General features: G+C 39.7%; 1 protein-coding gene across 11 annotated transcripts in view; it reads left to right on the top strand.

Moving 5' to 3' along the window:
• dop1a (DOP1 leucine zipper like protein A) overlaps positions 1–22,095 on the top strand; it is a 251,460-nt gene that overhangs the window by 205,918 nt on the left and 23,447 nt on the right. For 10 of the 11 annotated variants that reach the window (XR_011355958.1, XM_069932202.1, XM_069932204.1 and 7 more), the window contains 5 exons: positions 1,555–1,704; positions 4,288–4,349; positions 7,271–7,423; positions 9,810–9,946; positions 10,839–10,894. Coding sequence is in view for 10 of the 11 variants with exons in the window: in XM_069932202.1 (XP_069788303.1) it covers positions 1,555–1,704; positions 4,288–4,349; positions 7,271–7,423; positions 9,810–9,946; positions 10,839–10,894 (558 nt within the window). In the remaining variant the exon portion in view is untranslated. The remainder of the gene's footprint in view (positions 1–1,554; positions 1,705–4,287; positions 4,350–7,270; positions 7,424–9,809; positions 9,947–10,838; positions 10,895–22,095) is intronic. The other variant, XM_069932205.1, reaches the window with a different exon arrangement.

Raw genomic sequence — 22,095 nt, 5'->3', positions numbered from 1 at the left:
GCCGAATCTCCAGCGTGATCAGGAACCCTTCTGTGCCCTCGGCACCATCTCACATTCCAGTTCCAATGGGTGGTACCCTTTCAGCCATTCTTGAGCCAGTGTACCCCTCCCTTAACTCTCCAGTCTGGGTGTTCTTCTCCCTGGTGAATAACGATAAACTGTGTCCAGAACACATCACAAGCAGGTGTTATCTCACTGGTCCTCCACACTGCACTGGACTATCTGGACCATAGAACACCTATGTCAGACTGCTGTTCATTTAACACTATCACATCATCCAAACTAATTCACATCATCTAACTAGATGACCGAAATCAGGGATCTTGGACTCAGTTCCTCACTTTGCAACTGGATCCTTGGCATCCTCATTGGCAGACCCCAATCAGTGTGGATTGACAACATCACCACCTCCAAGCTACCATTAACACCTCAAGTCTACGTGCATTGTCTATTCCATCTATACTCACCATTCTGTAGCCGTTCAACTCCAACAAAATTTATAAATTTATGGACAACACGGCCATTGTTGACCGAATAATGGGGGATGAGTCAAAATATTTGGATACAGATTGAGAATATGGTTATGTGGTCCCAGAATAACCATCTTGGTCTTATTAGCAAGACAAAAGAGATGATTTTGGCTTTAAGGAAAGGGAGCTGAGGGACCTTGTACCTTTGATGGGACAGCAGTGGAGAAGGTTGGTAACTTCAAGTCTGAATCAGGTTTATAGTCATGAACATGTGTCATGAAATTTGTTGTTTTGCAGCAATATTTGTTTTGCATTACAGGGTGCAAAGATTGCTATAAATTACATTTTAAAAATAAATAAATTAGTGCAAGTAATTAGTGAAGTAGTGTCTGATGATGGAGGGGGAAAAAACTGTTTTTGTAACGTTAGATGTTTGTCTTCAGGCTCCTGTACCTCCTTCCTGATGGTAGCAGCCCTACTCTCGCAGCCCTCTTCATCACACCTGAAACATTAAACTGCCAGTCCCGCCCTTCCTGCATCCATATTTCTGTGATTGCAACAATAATCATAGTTCATCGCATGCACATTCGCATCTCGTGTTATCTGTAAGCCCATTAATCCTCTCGTGTCTCCCTACTTTCCCACTGGACTGGCTCATTCTATTTTCTGTCTCCCCTCTTGCTGCCCTGTCATACTGGGTCCAATCCCATTACCTCACAGATTCAAACCCTCCTGAGAAGCACAAGCAAACCTCCCTGCTAAGGCATTGCTATCTCCAACTTAGGTGCAACTAGTCCTCCTTCGAAGAGATCGCAATGATCCAAAAGCCTGAAGCCCTTACACCAGCCCCTGAACCACATGTTTATCTGTCCCATCTTCCTATTCTCTACTCACTGGCACACAGCACAGGATGTAATCTATTTGCCTGTTGTTAATTCCACTGAGGACGCATTATCGTTGAGGTGGAGGTTGGGTCTAAGTTGGGGTTGGCGTTTTTATTTTCTGCAGCTATCTTCGATTAGGATTTTGTGTGAACCATTGGACAGCTTTCCCTCAGTATGAAATGTCTGTGCTTATCTTCTAGTGCACAAAATGCCCCGAGTTACCGAGCGTGCGTGCAGTTGGTCAGCAGTCTCAGTGGTTATCAGTATACCAGACGGGCTTGGAAAAAGGAAGCTTTTGACCTCTTTATGGATCCTAACTTCTTCCAGATGGACGCATCCTGTGTTAGTCAGTAAGTCGTATGTGCTGTTTGTTTTCTGTATTTCTGGAAGAAATGGCTCTGGCTGGTTTGCTTCATCACCCTTGCAAACCATTGAGTCGAGCACCCACAATTATTCCAGGCATCGGTGAAATTAATGCAGAATTGACCAGATGGTGCAGCTTAATTAAAGTGTGAGCTTTCAAGTCAATGAATGAATTCCAGAAAATTATTCTCAAAATTTCCTGCATTACTTTAAAAATCTGGACATTGGATGTAAGGTGGGAAGATTTTGTTTTTGGCTTTACCTGATAGATAATAAAATCAATGACTTGCTTGAAGCCACTGAAACAAATAATAGAATCAGGTCCAGGAAATAGGATGCATTTCTAAAGAGAGATTGAAGATCTTGTTATGAGATCCCTAGAAGGTACAAGTATGGAAGTTATGTGGTGTTATTGGCCTGTGCAAAGTGGAGCAAGGTTCTCTCTATTAATCATCTAAAAGATCTGTAACAGGAAGGAGGTTTTGAATGCGCGCAACATTCATTCCTTTTTTTTAATGCGTTTAACAGATTAGCTTTTATAGAGTTTTAGAAAAGGAAACTCATAACAAATCATTTGTATATATGTAAACAAACATAAACAGAGAAAAAAAGATGAAGCTAAGTTGAGAATTCCTTAATAACCATAAGAAACATTATTTTGAATTAATCTCTAAAACCATATTAAACCCTTTTGCTGAGTTAAGCCAAAAACAGTGCAGAAAAGGGAAAAAAATCTAAAAACTACATCTAATCTACTCCCTCCCTCTAATCAACATTACCTTATATAATAAATAAAAACGAAAATGTGGATCCAGGGGTGACTCCCAGACATCAGATGGTGAATCTCCAGAGCTCACATAATTCTTAATTCTTCCAATTATAATAAAATTCTAAGAATGGGCCACAAAACTTCAATCCTTAATGTTAAGAACATTCCATAGACATTCCTCAGAAATCCTGCAAGTTAAATGTCCTGTAATATGCTCTTGTAATCATGATTTTCATGCAGGAAGAGATTATTTACGGAAGATAAATATATTCAAGTTTTTTTTTTAACTACTGTATGTGATAGCAAGTAAGACCCACAGGCACACAAGGACACTCCCCCCCCATTTCAGCAGGGAATATTAAGAATTTTTTTTAGTGTGTTTATGGATAAGCATTTAATGTTATTGAAATATGGAGCTCAAATATAGCAGGAAAAATACTCGGACAAAACATGCAACTAGGACAACAGGAAAATTTTTAAATAATAATACAGCTGTAATTTACAAGAGAAAACCAAAGCAGCGCTGGTCCCACTGCCCCGCTTTCCTGGGGTGGGGAGCGGGGCAGTGAGATCAGTGTGGGGACTGTTGGCGGGCTGTCGGGGGGGTGGGGGGGGGGCAGTTGCAGGGCGGTGGGATCAGTGCAGGGACTGACAGTGGGCTGCCAGGAGAGAGAGACTCCCAACAGCCAGCCACCAGCCCCTACACTGATTCCATCACCCCGCTCCCTCCCACCCTGACAGCTCGCTACTCGCCCCCAACGACAGATGGCAGTGATGCTAGTGAGGCACGTAGCAACAATGATCTCTGTCAGTGTTGCTCACCATTATCATCCTAATTTCAACTTGGCATACAAGACCCGGGGGATATTTTTGAGCCATTTTTTGAGAATAAAAGTGGATCTTGTATGCCATCAAATACGGTATTAATAGATGAAACAATTAAACACACATAATAGGAGATCTAAGTTTTAAAAAAGGCTAAACTTTCTTTTGGTTCCAATAGGATGAGAATTTAGATATATGTACTTGACCACAAGAAATACAAACCAAACAGGGCCAAAAATCAAAGAATGAGCCAATTAAATTTAGAACACCACAGAAAACCTATAGGATAGAAGAAGGATGAAGTATATTCATTAAATAGGTTAGTCATAGACTTATTCAGCCCAACTTGACTACACTAGCCAGGTTGTCCATCCAAACTGGCCCCATTTACCTGTTTTTGGCCCATATCCCTCCTAATCTCTCCTATTTAAATGTCTTTTCAATGTCTCATTGGTACCTGTCTATACATTTCTTTTGGCAACTCATTCCATATACCCACCACTTTCTGTGGGAAAAAGTTATGTTCTTTTTAACTCTTTTCTTGCTCACTTTCAATCTATGCTCCCTGGTTTTGGACTCCATTTTCCTGGGGTAAAAAGCACGATGCTTTTTCACATTTTCTAAGCCCTTCATGATTTTGTACATCAGTAAAAGATTACCCCTCAGACTCCTTGACTTCAGGGAAATAAATCCCATCCTATTGGGTCTATTCTTGTAATTCAAGCCCTCCAGTCCGTGAAACATCCTCATGAATCTTTTCTGTCCCCTCTCCAGCCTTGTGATGTTCTTCACTGGGCAACCATTGTCACATGTCACCTCACCAACATCTTCTACAGCTGGAATATGGCACTAAAAGGTGAAAAGAATATTATAAATGGAAAATTACATTATATCACATTCCAATTAAATAATGTCTCATCCTGATTTGAGGAATATTTCATTATAGTTGTAACAAATTTTTTTTCAAACTTTGCAGTTGGAGAGCCATTATAGATCACTTGATGACTCATGACAAAACTACATTCCGGGATCTCATGAGTAAGTATTGGGATTGATGTACTGAATCTGCTCCTTCTATTCTGTCTTTTTTTTGCACACCTGAGTGTCTTTGCTTAAGAACATCTTTGCTTAACAGAAATATTTTTGAATTTCTCAGTGAAATATTTTGCAGGCATATTAAATTCATTACCGCAGCAACTACAATCTGATATCTGTTCCGGTCAAAATGCACAGACTTAATCATTGTAGGAATTTCATATAAGCAACATTTATTTATAAGTTATATGGAAATAATTTAAATCATATTGTTTAATTGGAAAATTTGTTTCAATGAACAGGAAACACAAGCCCCTTTGCCACTGGCACCCTGTCCCAGGAATTAACTGGGACAGGGTTCAGTGGAAAAGGAACATTGTCCAAACATTGGCGTCAAATGACACCATTTCACATTACGGGTTAACCTCTTCTACCCCTACTCATCTGCCCGACATTTGTTGACACCGGCATGCTGATAAAATCAATGGAAAAGGGACAACAGAAAGTTGCCCGTTTCCAGTTGAAGGTCGTACACTCCGATCCCCGGGGGTGAGTGTGTTCAGTAGAAAAGCAATGAGTGCCCCAGATAAGGGTGGCCCAGTGAAAACAGCACAAAGGGCTTCCTATCCTGGGACACTGGGATGCCAATGGAAAAGGGGCTACTGAATGGACATGAAGCTGTGTGAAAAGATAAAACCTGAGGTTCTGCCTTCAGATCAATGACAAGTTTTTTTTTTTCCTTTTTGCTTGACCTGGTCCCTTATTTGCCTAAAAATAAATCCAAAAACAGGGAGAAGCTGAAAATCTGAAATAAAAGTAGAACTGCTGATGAAGGGACCTGTGTCTGAAATTTTGACCCTGTTTCTCTCAGCCTGACCTGCTGAGTACTTTTAGCACTTTTTGTTTTCAACGCTTATTTGCCCAGTCTCTTTGTGGTATCTGTCAAATCCCTTTATAAGAGCGATTGATCACATTTACAGTGGGAATCCTGTAAACCACTGAAAAGTGGAATGAAAGCAGCTGCCAAATGTAAACGATTCTATGAAATGCGGAGTTGGAACACTGTCAGGGCCAGGGGAGAAATGCGGAGTTGAGGCCGGGGGAGCGGGAAACAGCGGGGAGCGAGTGGGCTAGCAGGGAAATGAGTTGGGGCTGTCTTCCTTACCCACAATCCCTCAGTGTCATAAGGGATTATGGGTAAGGAAAACAGCCATTGCACGCAAGCACTGACGTCATTTTCTACCCCAGCAACCATAATCGCTTACAAATTCACCAGTACTAGCTACATGGTGGATCCACCTCCTATCCCTTTCCATAATTATATTGAAACTATTGGTACTATGTTTGCTGGATCCAAAGTGTTCCCCAACACATACCTTTGTCACCTGCCCTATCTCATTCCCCAACAACAGATCCAACACTGCCCCTTCTCTAGTCGTGACCTCAATATATTGCTGCAAAAAACTATCCTGCACATATTTTACAAATTCTAATCCATCCAGCCCTTTCACAGAATGCATTTCCCAATCAATATTAGGAAAATTAAAATCCCCCACTAATACAACCCTATGCTTATTACAAATATCTGCTCTTTCCTTACAAATTTGCTCCTCTATTTCTTGTTCCCCACTAGGTGGTCTGTAATACACCCCTTTAAGTGTAACTTCTCCTTTCCCATTTCTCAATTCCACCCATACTCCCTCCCTGGATGAGCCCTCCAATCTATCTTGCCTAAGCACTGCTCTAATATTTTCCCTGACAAGCAATGCTACACCACCCCCACTTGCCCCTCCAATTCTATCACACCTAAAGCAGCAAAATCCAGGAATATTTCACTGCCACTCACAACCCTCCTGCAACCACGTCATACTGTCGTGTCTATCCACACCTTCAGCTTGTCCACCTTCCTTTCAATACTTCTAGCATTAAAGTAAATGCATTTCAGAGATTTCACACACCTTTCTCTCTGTTTGTCCCTATCTTTACAGTCAACTCTGTTATTTCTTTCCATCATCTCCCTTCCATTACTGTACTGATCATTTTCCTTCTCAATCACCTGTCTATCCACCCCCACACTTTGTCTACAAGACTTCTTTGTTTGCAGTCTAACCCTCTTCTTGCTGTTCTTTATTTGGTTCTCTTCCCCCAGCCATTCTAGTTTAAAGTCTCCTGAGTAGTCCTAGCAAATGTCCCCGCCAGAATCCTGGTCCCTCTGGAATTCAAATGCAACCCATCCATTTGGTATAGCTCCCACCTCCTCAAAAAACGGTCCCAGTGATCCAAAACTCGAATCCCTGCCCCTTGCTCCACTCTTTCAGCCACATATTCATCATCCTCCACCTTGTACTATTCCTGCCGTCAGTCACGTGGCACAGGTAGTAATCCAAAGATTACTCTCTTTGTGGTCCTTTTTAGCTCCCTAACTCCCTATACTCATTTATTTTAGGACCTCTACATTCTTCCTCCCTATGTTGTTGGTACCAACATGTACCATGACCTCTGGCTCATTTCTCTCCCACCTTAGGATGTCTTGGACATGGGAAGCTACATCTCAGACCCTAGCACCAGGGAGGCAAACCACCATCCATTTCTGCTCCTGTATCTCCTTCCTGATGGCAGTTGGTCCAGGATACAGTGTATTAGATGGAAAGGGTCCTTGGTAATTCATTGAGCCCTATTTAAGCAATGTTCCCAGTGCCAAGCATCAGAGACAGTCTGCCTATGGGAGTCACTGAAGAGACTGATGGATTTTGGGCCAGGTCTGCTGGTAGCTTAGTGTGGCAAACCAGTATCTTTTCACTGGACTGGCAAATTGATGAGTTCTTTTGCTTGGCTTTTAGCTTGCGACCTGTGTAGTTGAAGATGAGTGATAACAGTGTCAGTAGCTGCAATGTATTCATGACCTTCCCCCTGCATTTCCACAGCTCGAGTAGCTGTGGCACAGAGCAGCTCTCTAAATCTGTTTGCCAGTCGAGAGGCGGAGCTAGAGCAGCGATCAATGCTGCTGAAGAGACTCGCTTTTGCCATCTTCAGCAGTGAAGTGGACCAATACCAGAAGTATCTGCCAGACATACAAGGTAGGTCTGTCCATTTGGTGTTGAGTAGCTTGTTGAGAAGGGAGAAGAATTGCTACTTTGCAGAAACAATGCATGAGTATCAATAAAATGTGCCTACAGCTTGCCCCATTCCAACATTTACTTCTATTGAAAGGTTTGCATATTCTGAAACTGACAGTTACACAGTACTCAAGCTGTGGTCTAACTAGTGTTGTGAACAGTTCCAGCATAGTGTGCCTCAGTAATAAAGAACATAATGATCTGCTTTATGAACGACAGTATATTTCAGCTTATAAGTCAACCGTCATTTAAGTCAACCCCATTTTTTTTTAGCCTAATTTTAAAGGTTTTATGATATATCTGGCATAAATGTTAACCCCAAATTTCTGGATTTCTGGATGCCTGAGTTGGCCTGTTAACCGGCATAAAGATTGACCTCCCCCCACCAAAGATTGCGCAGATTGATCTGCTGGGCATTGGCTGGAGGTGATAGTTATCGTAAAAGGTCCATTGACACAACACAACTCACGACAAAAATATGAAGCAAGTTTTAAGTTGAAAGTGACGGAAATGGCCAAGGAAATCAACAATTTGTGCTGCTGCCAGAAAATTTGATGTATATGAGAAGTTGGTAAGAGATTGGAGGAAGAAAGAAGAGACTTTAAGAAAAATACCAAAAAGCCAATGTTCTTTGAGAAAAGGAACCATTCATTGGCCAGAGATGGAAAATCACGTTGCAGAAAGGCTATGTGAACAGAGGTAAAATTGCTACATAGTCACCCAAAATAAATTAAGAACATTTGCACTGCAGTGGGCCAAGTCACACCCAGATCTCAGTGATGATTTTGAGGCTACAGCAGGCTGATGCAATAGTTTCATGAACAGGAAAAATCTGGTATTACTCCAAAAAAACAAAATTTGCACAGAAACTACCAAAAGATCTTGATCATAAAGTTATAAGTTTTCTCTAGTGTATTATACGGAACCACCAGAAACACCAGTTTGCATTGGCAAATATTGGAAACATGACCAAACCCCCATGGATTTCGACATGATGGGGAATAGAACAGCGGAATGGAAAGGTGATAAAACTTCAAACCAGAAGTACAGGCCACGAAAGGACCAGGTTTACCATGGTGTTATTGTGCATGGGCAACAGGACAAAGTTAAGACCCTTGGTAATCTTCAAACACAAAATTAAACCAAAAATGAAATTCCCTGCAGGTATTTTTGTACATTTTCATGAAAAAGGATGGATGGATGAAATGGTGTAAAACTATGGATAGACAGGCAGCCGGGGGATTTATGCAAAGAATGGAGTTTGTTGGTCTGTGATACATTTTGCAGCTAATTAACTGAAGACTAAAAGTGAATTAGCACTACATAATACTTACATGGCAGTTATCCTGGGTGATTTGACATCTATTTTGCAATGTCTTGATGCCTGCTTAAACAAACCATTCAAAGACCATCTGTGCAAGGAATGGAATACATGGATGTCAAGTGCAGAAAAGTCGATTACAAAAGGTGGGAAAATGCAAGCTGCATCACTTGATATGTTGTGTAACTTCGTGCTCAAGGCATGGGACAAAGTTAGAGACTGTGATAAAATTGTTTAAAAAGTGCAGTATCTTTTGTGCAATTGATGGCATGAAAGATGATTTACTGTGGGACACTGATGACAAAGCTGAAACTGCCTCATCAGATACAGACTGGGGCCCGTAAGATGACTGTTTAAGCAGTGAGAGTATGGATGTGCTTGCCACTATCTTACCTTCAGACAACGATAGCGAGAGTAATTTTGAAGGGTTCTAAATGTGTTGTTGTTTTCAATAAAAATCTCAATGAAAATCTGTCGCAGTCGGGTTATTTTTGTTTATCAGGGTTGACTCGTTTGCCAAATCTGCTTTTCACGATGATCAACTAATACGTCAAATTGATTTTTCATGGGTTGACTTATACGCTGGATTGGCACAGATTGGATTTTGAGCTCAAAAGTATATCCAGTGTATAAGTCAATCCCCATTTTTTTGAGTTTTTTTGGGGTTTCACTGCTCGACTTGTACACCGAAATATACGGTATCTTACTGCCCTGTTCTACTACTTTTCATAAACCGTAAAGCCTGAGGTTCCTGGGTGCCTCCTCCACCCATTTAACTCTCATTCATTGTGTACCCTCTTACCCTGTTGTAGCTCTCCAAATGGGTCTTCCATTTGCCACTTCTCTGACCCGACTGCCTCTGTCCTGCAATCCAGTCATTCCTCCCCATTGATATCTGTATAACCTGGAATTATTTTTGTCTTCACACCCTACTTTGTATTATCATGTTGAGTTGTCTTGGACAGTTGATGTAAGTTGTGAATTTTCAGGATGGTCAGTTGATGTCAGTACTGTGCTCTGTTCCAGAGCGGTTGGTGGAAAGTCTGCGCCTGCCGCAGGTCCCCACACTCCACGCCCAGGTTTTCCTCTTCTTTCGGGTCTTGTTATTACGCATCTCAGCACGGCATCTCACTTCACTGTGGCCCACTATGATCACCGAGCTGGTAAGTATTCCTTCCCCTCTTTCTGTCCATTTAATTTAGAGATATAGCACAGTAACAGGCCCTTCCATGCTGAGCTCATGTCACCTAAATCCATCCATGTGACTATTTAATCTATTAACTTTGTACATCTTTGGAACATGGAAGGAAACTGGAGCACACAGAGGAAACCCACTGAGGTCACGGGAAGATCTTACTGACAGCAGCAGATTTACACCCGAGTCACTGGCACTGTAATTATGTTGCACAGACCGCTACACTAATAATCACAAAGCATGGAAAAGCTCCCAAATGACCTGAGTTCGACCCATAACCCACTAATCCTTTTAATTGTCTAAATATTTCCTGTCCATGTACCAGTCGAAGTGGTACGTAGATCAGAAACAGAATGCAGTTTATATTTATCAGGTCTAACATCCTGCTCGAAGCAAACCACTTGTTCTTCATTCCTTTATCAGCCTGTTATCAGCTCATTTCTCAGTCTGGAACTTATGGGACAATTCAAAAGGGCAGTGCAAAATCATGGTGTGAAAATCAAAACACTGCAGATCTTGTTCTGGAGAAACTTAGTTGGTGAACAGGGTGAGTGTGGAGGGTGGGGGAAGGTGCTTGATTTGCTTTCCTTCTTGGCCATTGTCTGAAGAATAGCAGCAGAATGATGACGGACTCCATAAAGGATGGAGATGCAATGTTTTAGTACTTCAACAGAGACTTCTTATCTTGTTGAAGTGGGAATATTAAGAACTGTATGACCCCTTTCCATGCTGTCACTGCTAATGTACTATGCACGGTTTCCTCCTCGATGAGGCGAGAGGGCTTTCGTGGAAAGGAACCATAGCTTTGTTTAAGGTGGTGAGATTACATTCAACATTTTTCCTTCTTTCCTCCTCTAAAGGTGCAGGTATTTTTGCTGATTGAGCAGGAACTGACAGCAGATGAAGACATTTCAAGGTAAAAGTCTCCAAATGCCTATCAGGAGGTGGGGTTGTTTTTCTCATCTGCTTGGCATTTTTCCAAAGCCAACTCATTGCTGCTTGATGAATATTGGAGAGGAAGTGCAGAATGGTTTCCAGCTCTGTTTCCAGGCCCCCTCAAGGTTCTCGGGTACTTGCACTGCATTGACTGTTACTTTTTTCACTTCCCTCACTGAATTCTGTGATCTGCAGGGATCGCTCCCTCCATGACTCCCTTGTGCATTCAGCCCTTCACCTCAATCTCCCCCTTCGTACCTACCCTTGTGACAGTAAAAAGTGCTAAACATGCACTGGGGGGGGGGGGAGATGATACAGGGGGAGCGGTCGCTCCCCCTGAGCACGTTTGTTCAAAAGTGGCGGCTGTTTTTGAACTGTGAGATCATCTGCTGCTGATGCCGTGGTCTCACACAGTTTAAAAAAAAGATGTCTCTGATCTGCCCTGCCGCTCCTTGTGTGTGCTCCCTGCTGTTTGGGCTATTAGCTGGCGTGGATCGCATGCTGCGCATGGGTGAATTGCCGTGAACACAAGGCGCAAAAAGAATTTGAGATTGATGTTCAAACAGTAAATCAAAGAGGGAGAGCCCGAGAGGGGAGAGTTGTGAGTAAAATGTTTGTTTTATGTAAAAACTAAATTGCAAATTGTGCCCCACCGTTCAGATAAGCCGAAGTGAGGGTTCGGAGTCAGCGCTGGGAGCTCTGGTGTAGGCTGAGGGGAGGGTTTGGACTTTGTATAGCAAAGATAAAGATACATAACCAATGTTTCAGGCTTGAGCCCTTCTTCAAAAGGACCCCAAATGGTCCTCGGGACACTGAGTCGATAAGTAGGCAAATTTTGGAATAGTGCAAAAGTAACAGGCTTATTATTATGGGAGACTTTTAACTTCCCCAAATATTGACTGTCACCTCCTTGGTGCAAGAGGGATAGATGGGGCACAATTTGTCAGGTGTGTCTAAGGAGAAATTCTGACACAGTATGTGGACAAGCCGACTAGACGAAAAGCCATACTGGATCTTAAACTGGGTAATGAATCTGATCAGGTTCTCAGGGAATTCTCTTTTGACTGAAAGAAGCACTTCATTTAACTTTCTGCTAATGTATCTCGACAATGAAGTGAATTTTGTGTAATATTGCACTTTTATAACATGATAATTGAATTTCGATGAAGCTCTACCGGGACCAATGCCTGAAGAGGGCGCACAAAATCAGTGAACCGGACTCGAAAGGCCAACATGGTCTGTTTCTGCTCCATAAATGGTTATATGTGAGAGACCACTCAGTGTGAGAGCAGTTCAGCGACAGTGACCACAACTCCCTGGCTTTTCAGATGGCTATGGACAAGGTTAGGAGTAGAAGAAATTGTGTTTAATTGGGGAAGGGATAATTACAATAGAATTAGACTGAAACTTGGGAGAATAAATGCAGAACAGATTAGACCATAAGACATAGGAGCAGAACTAGGCAATTAGCCCATCGAGTCTGCCCTGCCATTTAATTATGAGCTGATCCATATTCCCACTCAGCTCCACTGCCCAGTCTTCACCCCATAATCTTTGATGCCCTGATTAATCAAGAATCTGTCAATCTCTGACTTAAATACACCCAGTGACCTGGCTTCCACAATAGCCTGTGTAAACAAATTCCACAGATTTACCACCCTCTGGCTTAAGAAATTCTTCCCCGTCTTTTTCCCTTCAATCCTGAAGTTGTACCCTCTTGTCCTAGACTCTTCCACCATGGGAAACAATCTTTCTACATCTACTCTGCCCATGCAAAGATTCAAAATGCTTCATTAAGATCCCCCCTCATTCTCCCAAATTTCAAGGAGTATAGGCTGAGCTGTCAAAGGCTCCATATGATAACCCTTTCATTCTTGCAATCATCCTTGTAAACTTCCTCTGAACCCTCTCTAACGTCAACACATCCTTTCTTGGAGGGAGTCACGTGATGGAGTAGTGGCCGGTAGGGGAACTCCAGCCCTCTCCAGAAAAGTTAAAAAAAGATAGAGAAAAAGCAAAGGCACAAACTTAAAAACCAAAACAAATTGAAAGTAAAAGTGTGAAGAAAATGGCAGCGAAGAAAGAAAAACCAAAAACAACGGGAAGAAAAGAAGAAGGAAAGACGTCGGAAGAAGAAGGTGAAGGCCTTACCTGTCCGAAGAGGCCCGCCGCGGAGAGAGAGGCCCGCTCCCACGGGTCAGTGGAGGTCCCGGGCTCGGGACTACAAAAATGGCTCGCAGAGCCGAGTAAAAGTGCGCAACCGCGCATGCGCATGAAAAAAAACACACTGACGGGAGGGGGGGGGGAACAGCTGCGGAGTCGATCTCCACAGCTGAGAGAGACACCTGCAGCACAGCAGCAGGTGCAGAACACAGACAATAACGACAACAAGAAAGAAGAGGGTAAAAAGAAAACAAGGAAACAACAGATGGTCAACCCAGAGGAAGAAGAAGAAGAAGAGAAAAGCAAGACAATGGATGTATCTTTTTTTAAAGAATATATGGAATCAGTGAAAGAATGGCAATTACAAGAATTTGATGAGATAAAAAGAAGAATTAAGAATGCAGAAGAAAGAATGAATAAAATGGAAGTGGCCATATCAGAATTGGCAAAAAGAGTGGAAAATATCGAAAAACAAGAAACATTTGTAGATATGGAAGTAAAGGACTTAAAAGAGAAATTAGAAGAATCTAATAAAAAAGCTAAAGAAGCACAGGAGCTGTTAGCTCAGAAGATAGATATAATAGAAAACTATAATAGAAGAAATAATATAAAGATAGTGAGCCTTAAGGAAGATGAAGAAAGCAAGAATATGAGAGAATTTATAAAAGATTGGATCCGCAGGGGTCCTGGGAAGACCAGAATTACAGGAAGAAATGGAAATAGAGAGGGCGCATAGAACATTAGCCCCGAAACCACAACCGCAGCAAAAACCAAGATCCATTTTAGTAAAATTCTTAAGATATACAACAAGAGAAAATATATTGGAGAAAGCAATGAAGAAAGTAAGAGAGGACAAAAAGCCACTGAAATATAAAGGTCAAAAAAAATTTTTCTATCCAGACATAAGTTTTGAACTCCTGAAGAAGAGGAAGGAGTTCAATACAGCGAAAACGATCTTATGGAAAAAAGGATATAAATTTATGTTAAGGTACCCAGCGGTACTTAAAGTAATTATTCCAGGGCAACAAAACAGACTATTCTCGGATCCAGAGGAAGCAAGGAAATTTGCAGAACAACTACAAAACAAGCAGAGAGATGAAGACATGTAATAAGAGTAAAAATGACCACGATCTATATGTATGTGTGTAAAGGGGTATATGTGTGTATATATATATGTAGTGTGCATACATGAATGTAGCCGTATTTAGAGGAAAATATATAGAGTATAGACAAGAATTAATAAGGGAGGGAAATGGAATAGAGGGAATAAGGAGGGAATTAAAAGAGTGACCTTTGTTACATATGAAATTTGAAATCTTTTCTGGGGGGGGGGCTGGGTGGGGAGGAGTTACGGTCACTGCAAAATCAGCTGACATTTGCGAGTGAATTCGCAAATCCAAATGGAGAGGGGAGATGTGGTTGTCCGACAAGGGATAAAGGACAACTCAGGAGGGGGAGGGGAGAATGGGGTTAAAGAAGTTTTAAATAGGAGAATAGGGAAAATGTTTGATGTTTTAGAAATGTTGTCTTCTAAAGTGTTCAAAACAAGAAAGCAGAAATGGATAAGAAGGAAAGGTAATGATGGAGAAACGGAAAGGGAAGATAAACAAAGTATAAAATGGCTACGCTGAACTATATGACTTTAAATATTAACGGAATACATAACCAAATTAAAAGGAAGAAACTGCTAAATTTACTGAAAAAAGAAAAAATTGATATAGCATTTGTGCAAGAAACACATTTAACTGAATTGGAGCACAAGAAATTAAAGAGAGATTGGGTAGGACACGTAACAGCAGCGTCGTATAATTCAAAAGCAAGAGGAGTAGCTATATTAATTAGTAAAAATGTGCCAATTAAAATAGAATAGGAAATAATAGATCCAGCAGGGAGATATGTAATGATAAAATGTCAGATATATTCGGAGTTTTGGAATCTACTCAATGTATATTCACCTAATGAAGATCAAAAGTTTATGCAAGATATTTATTTGAAGATAGCAGATACGCAAGGGAACATATTAATAGGAGAGGATTTCAACCTGAATTTGGATTCAAATATGGACAAAACTGGAAAAAAAATTAACAGAAAGAACAAAGGAACCAAATTTATAATTAAATCGATGGAAGAAATGCAACTTTTGGATATATGGAGGAAACAACAGCCAAAGGAAAAGGAATATTCATATTACTTGGCTAGACATAAAACATACTCAAGAACAGACCTATTTTAGTTATCAGCTCGTATGCAAGATAGAGTAAGAAAAACAGAATATAAAGCTAGAATATTATCGGACCATTCACCCTTAATATTGACAATAAAGTTAGAGGACATCCCTCCAAGAATGTATAGATGGAGATTAAACTCCATGTTACTCAAAAGGCAGGATTTTAGAGAATTCATTGAAAGACAAATTAAAATGTATTTTGAAATAAACACGGAATCAGTGAAATATAAGTTTATACTATGGGATGCAATGAAAGAGTTCATTAGAGGGCAAATAATAAGTTATGTAACCAAGATGAAAAAGGATTATAATCAGGAAATAAAATATGAAACACTACAAACATATAAGGTGGAGAAGAATATAATGAAGACAAAACAGAAATATTATGAACTAGGGGAAAAAACGCACAAAATTCTAGCATGGCAGCTTAAGACAGAACAAGCTAAGAAAATGGTATTGGCATCGAGGAAAAAAGACAAACAAATCACATATAATCCAAAGGAGATCAAGGAAAACTTTAGAGAATTCAATGAACAATTATACCAAACTGAAAACGAAGGGAAAGAAGGGAAAATAGATGAATTTCTAACTAAAATTGAACTACCAAAACTACAAATAGAGGAACAAAATAAATTAACAGAACCATTTGGAATAGTAGAAATACAACAGATAATAAAAAAATTACCAAATAATAAAACACCAGGAGAGGATGGATTCCCAATAGAATTCTATAAAACATTTAAAGATTTATTAATTCCTCCCCTCCTGGAAGTAATCAACCAGACTGATAAAACACAAAGCTTACCAGATTCATGTAAAACAGCAATAATTACAGTAATACTAAAGCAAGGGAAAGATCCACTCGCACCAGCGTCATATAGACCAATATCTTTACTTAACACAGATTATAAGATAATAACTAAACTATTAGAAAACAGATTAGCAGAGTATGTACCGAAATTGGTAAATCTAGACCAAACTGGATTTATTAAAATAAGACGAACAACAGACAATATTTGTAAATTTATTAACTTAATTCATGCAGTAGAAGGGAGTAAAGCGCCAACAGTAGCAGTTGCTTTAGACGCAGAGAAGGCCTTTGACAGAGTAGAATGGAATTATTTATTCAAAGTATTGCAAAAATTCAGTTTACCAGAGAAGTATATTAATTGGATTAAAGCATTATATAATAGACCATTGGTGAAAGTGACAGTAAATGGATATATATCAAAGCAATTTAACTTAAGCAGGTCAACACGGCAGGGATGCCCACTATCACCTTTATTGTTCGCGTTAGCTAGAGAACCACTAGCAGAATTGATAAGAACAGAAAATAATATAAAAGGGATAAAAATAAAAGACAAGGAATATAAAATCAGTTTATTTGCGGATGATGTTATAGTATACTTAACAGAACCAGAACTATCAATAAAAGAATTATATAAGAAATTGAAGGAATATGGAGAAGTGTCGGGTTACAAGATCAACGTAAATAAAAGTGAAGCAATGCCTATGAATTATGCGGATTTCTCAAAATTTAAGAAGGAATCACCATTTAGATGGCAAATGCAAGCAATAAGATACCTAGGTGTACAAATAAACAAAAATCTCGGCCAACTATATAAACTCAATTATTATCCACGAATGAAAAAATTACAGGACGATTTAGAGCATTGGAAAGATTTACCACTAACACTAATAGGAAGGATAAACTGTATTAAAATGAACATTTTTCCAAGGATATTATACCTATTTCAGGCATTGCCAATACAACTGACAGAGAAATTCTTCAAGGAGTTAAAGAAAATAATAAGGAAATTTTTATGGAAAGGGGGGAAACCGAGGATAGCACTAGATAAATTAACAGAATGGTATAAACAAGGAGGCTTACAACTGCCAAACTTTAAAAATTATTATAGAGCCGCACAATTAAGATACCTATCAGATTTTTATCAAACAAGGGAAAAGCCAGATTGGACTAGATTAGAATTAGATAAAATAGGGGAAAAGATACCTGAACACATATTATATAAATGGGATGAAAAATTGATACAACATAGGAGTTCTCCAGTATTACATCATCTACTCAATATTTGGAAGAAGATTCATGTAGAAAGAAATAAAACAAATTATCAATTACCAAAACTAATATTGACGCAAAATAAGTTACTCCCTTTTACAATAGATAACCTTTCCTTTAGAGAATGGGAGAAAAAAGGGATTAAAAGAATAGAAAATTGTTTTTCAGGAAATAGATTATTATCCTTTGAACAAATGAAAGATAAATACAATATAACTCAAGATACAGCGCTGACATATTACCAATTGAGATCCTACTTGAAGGACAAATTAGGAAGCAGTCTGAGTTTACCAGAGGGAAGTAACTTTGAATATGTGATTACAGATACAATGATAATCAAAAGATTTATAACAAATATGTATATTAAACTGCGAGAAAAGGAGAATGAGGAAACAAATGGTAAAACTAAACAAAAATGGGAACAAGATTTAAATATAAAGATAAAAAAGGAAACATGGGAGAAGTTATGTTCTGGAACGATGAGAAATACAATAAATACGAGGTTACGTATGATACAATATAACTGGATACACAGGCTATACATTACACCTCAAAAGTTAAATAAATGGGACCCAACAGTATCTGATAGATGTTTTCGATGTAAAAAAGAAATGAGAACAACAATTCATGCAATCTGGACATGTGAGAAAGTAGAAAAATTTTGGGAAGATCTAAACCAAATATTAAATAAAATTACAGAAAACAATATACCAAAGTATCCAGAGATCTTCCTCCTAAGTAACATAAAAAATAAAGAATTTGGAATTGATTTGGATGATGCACAATAAAGATTTCTTAAGATAGCTCTAGCCGTAGCAAAAAAATGTATTATGTCAACCTGGAAATCGGAAGATAATTTGAAAATACAACAATGGTATATAGAAATGAATAAATGTATTCCATTAGAAAAAATAACATATAGTTTAAGAAATAATATTGAAATATTTGAACAAATATGGGAGCCTTACATGAAACACAATAGCGAAAACCTACCGGGGACATTCACTATCTAAATTAACGAAAGGAGAAGGAAATGAAAAGAATTGACTCAGTGGATTTCTTGTTTATTTTTATTGAATGACAACATTGTTTGACTGGTTTAATGTATCCTAAATTTTGTACTTTAAATGGACGGGAGTGGGGAGGTAGGGAGGGTGGGATGGGAGGATGGAGGGGGGTAGAAAATGGCACTGTATATATTTGAAAAGGAAAAAGTATGTATCATGGTTAATGTGGTTTATGGTGTGAAAAATAAAAAATTTTAAAAAAACACATCCTTTCTTGAGGAGCCCAAAACTGCTCGCAATGTTCCAAGTGAGGTCTCACCAGTGCCTTATCAAGCTTCAACAACACATCCCTGCTCTTGTATTCTATTCCTTTTGAAATGAATGCCACCATTGCATTTGCCTTCTTCACCACTGACTCAACCTGCAAGTTTACCTTCAAGCTATCCTGCACGAGGACTCTCAAATCCCTTTGCATCTCGTAATTTTCATCGAATATAGTCTGCCTGTTTATTTGGACGACCTTACACTTTCCAACATTGTATTTCATTTGCCACTTCCCTGCCCATTCTCCGAATTGGTCTAAGTCCTTCTGCAGCTTTCCCATTTCTTCAATGCTACTTGCTCTTCCATCTTCCTTTGTATCATCTGCAAATTTGGCTACAAAGCCATTCAATCCATAATCCAAATCATTAATAGACAACATGAAAAGAAGCGGCCCCAACACCAACCCCTGTGGAACATCACTAGCAACTGCCTGCCAACCAGAATATGATCCCTGTATTCTGACTCTCTGCTTTCTACCCATCACCCTATAATCTACTCACGATAGTATGTTTCCTGTTATACACAACATCTATTGCATCTTCCTTATCCAGCCAGCTTGTTATTTCTTCAAAGAATTCTGATAGGTTTGTCAACTAAGATTTTCCATTAAGGCTTATCTTGTCATGTGCATCCAGGTACTCTGTAACCTCATCCTTGACAATCAACTCCAACATCTTCCCAACCACTGATGTCAGGCTAACCGGTCTATAATTTCCTTTCTGCTGCCTCCCTCCCTTCCCAAATAGTGGAGAGACATTTGCAATTTTCCAATTCTCTGGGACCAGAGTCTATTGATTTCTGAAAGATCATTACTGATGCCTCCACAATCTCTACAGCTATAAATGAACTTAGAATAGCTAGATGGGGGCTACGGGAAAGCCTTTGCCAGTAGGATTAGGGGAATCCCTAAGGTGTTCTATGCATACATGAAGAACGGTATTATGATTAGAGTGATGGTAGGTTGCTTAAGGATAAATGAGGGAACATGTTCCTGGAGGTAGGGGGCTCATAAAATAATACTTCAGTGTTCACCAGAGAGAGGGACCTTGTTGAATGTGAAGTCAGCAGGCAAAAAGAACCTTCATGTAATATGTTTTATTACTATGACAATATCTTGAATTTTGAATCTTGGAGTTCAATCTGGATAAGAGTGAAATGTTGCATTTTGGAAAGTTGAACTTGAAGGTGGAGTACATGGTTAATGGCAGGGTTCTGAATAGTATGCAAGAAAAGAGTAATCTTGGGGTTCAAATCCATAGATTTCTCGAAGTTGCCGTTCAGCTTGATAGGGTAATTGAGAAGGCTTATGGTATGCTGGCCTTCATTAGCTGGTGTATTGCATTCAAAAGCCATGAGGTGCTGGTTAGACTTGGAATATTGTGTACTGGTCTGGTCACCTCATTATAGGGTTAGGGTTTACAGGATGTTGTCTGGATTGGAGATCGTCTTACAAGACAAAGTTAACAGAGCTACAGCTTTTCTCTTTGGAGTGAAGAAGGAAGAAAGATTATGTAATAGATGTCTACAAGATAATGAGGGGCACAGATCTAAGGTGGGCAGCCAACACCTTTATCCTGGGTCAAAAGTAGTATATACCCAAGGATATCTGTTTAAGATGAGGGAAGGAAAGTTTAGGGAAGACATCAGGGTATGTTTTCTTTACACAGAAAATAGTGGGTTCCTGGAATGCTTTGCCAGGGCTTGTGCTGGAGGTTGGTACAATAGGAACATTTAAAAGACTCTAAGGCAAGCACATTGATGCAAGAAAAATAGTGTGGTATTGGTGTGAGGTAGGGAAGGTTTAGATCAATGGTTTTCAAACTTTTTTATTCTACTCACTTACTTCTTTAAGTAATCTCTGTGGTTAGTAAGGGATTGCTTAAGATGGTATGTGGGTGGAAAGAAAAAGTTTGAAAACCACTGTTTTAATTGTACCTAATTGACTCGTTATGTGCATGGTTTCATAACTCCAAAGGAAATGGGCCAATGACAATTTTTCTCAAGCAAAATATTTCATTAACATTTGGGTCTAGAGCAGTGATTCTCAATCTTCCCTTGCCACCCATACCACCTTAAACAATCCCTTACCAATCACAGAGCACCTATGTCTTAGGGATTACTTAAGGTGGTATGTGAGTGGAAAGAAAAAATTTGCAAACCACTGGTTTAGATCATTGAGTAGGTTTATATTAGTTCAGCATAACATTGTGGGCAAAGGGCCTGGGCTATGCTGTTATGTTCTATGACCCCCCCCCTCCCTGTGTCCCTCCACTCCCCATCCCCTCCCTCTTCCCCTCCATCCATCTGATTTCAGATTTATATCATATCCAATCCTGAGATTCTTTTTATGCAGGCAAGGCAGAATTACCAATTCCATCCTGTATGCAGACTCATCATTTTTCTTTATACAACCCATAACCGTGGAATTCATTTGTAGATAGTATTATTGTCATACCAAGCCACACAGTCGTTGGTGTAAAGTGAGTAGAACAGGGAGCTAAGAATGCAGCCCTATGTACTGATGGAGATTGTGGAGGAGATGTTCTTACCAATCCTCACTGATTGAGGTCTGGAGATGAGGAAATCCATGATCCCATTACCCAGTGGGGTGTTGAGTCCTCGGTCTTGGAGTTTGGTGATCAGTTTTGAGGGGATGACTGTGATTGATATAGAAGATCCTGACGAATGCATCTTTACTCCCTGTGCCCCGTCCCCTCCCTTCCCTATTCCTCAACACTGATACTCCCATCCCTGTTCCCTTCCCCAGACCGTCTCTTATCTCTACATTTAATGGTTTATTTTCTGACCTCTCCTTTTGCCTTCTGATATTTTTTCTTCCTGAAGTCGACAGCTCTGTGCCTTTCTATTGCAATGAATTTACTCCAAGAATCTTTAAGATTGAGTCTGCAGAGTTTCTTGGGGGGGAGGGGGTGGGGTGCGATGTGGGGTGCTACCTCCATCCCATAGATGCTCTCTCTCTTGCATGAGTGCCCTTCTCCTTGTATAGGTGCCTCTAAACACCATTACAGAGAAGTAGGGTTTGTAAATCAGATTGATTTCCCGTTAACCATTGCCTGTTCTGTGTCCCTATCACCTGTCTTTTCTGTTTGAAGTTTGAAACTGATTCATGGTTTAATTTCCATTTTTGTAAGTTTTGTGATTGAAACATCACTTTGAAGACATTCACAATTATTCCAAACAATAGAAGATGTTTGAGGCCAAGGAAACCAAGTTATTTAATTAATTTGTAGTGTGAAGTGATCAGCTGCCATTATTCTGGTGCCCTTTGTATTCCACTAAAACACAGTTGCGCTTCGCTAAAGTATTTGCAGAAATAGCAAACAGTCAACTGCACTAAATATTTGCCTCTTTGAAATGGC

Source organism: Narcine bancroftii, chromosome 4, assembly GCF_036971445.1.
Source record: "Narcine bancroftii isolate sNarBan1 chromosome 4, sNarBan1.hap1, whole genome shotgun sequence".
NCBI classification, from domain to species: Eukaryota; Metazoa; Chordata; class Chondrichthyes; order Torpediniformes; family Narcinidae; genus Narcine; species Narcine bancroftii.
Note: the sequence above shows the minus strand (reverse complement) of the source record. Positions and strands in the feature narration are given on the sequence as shown.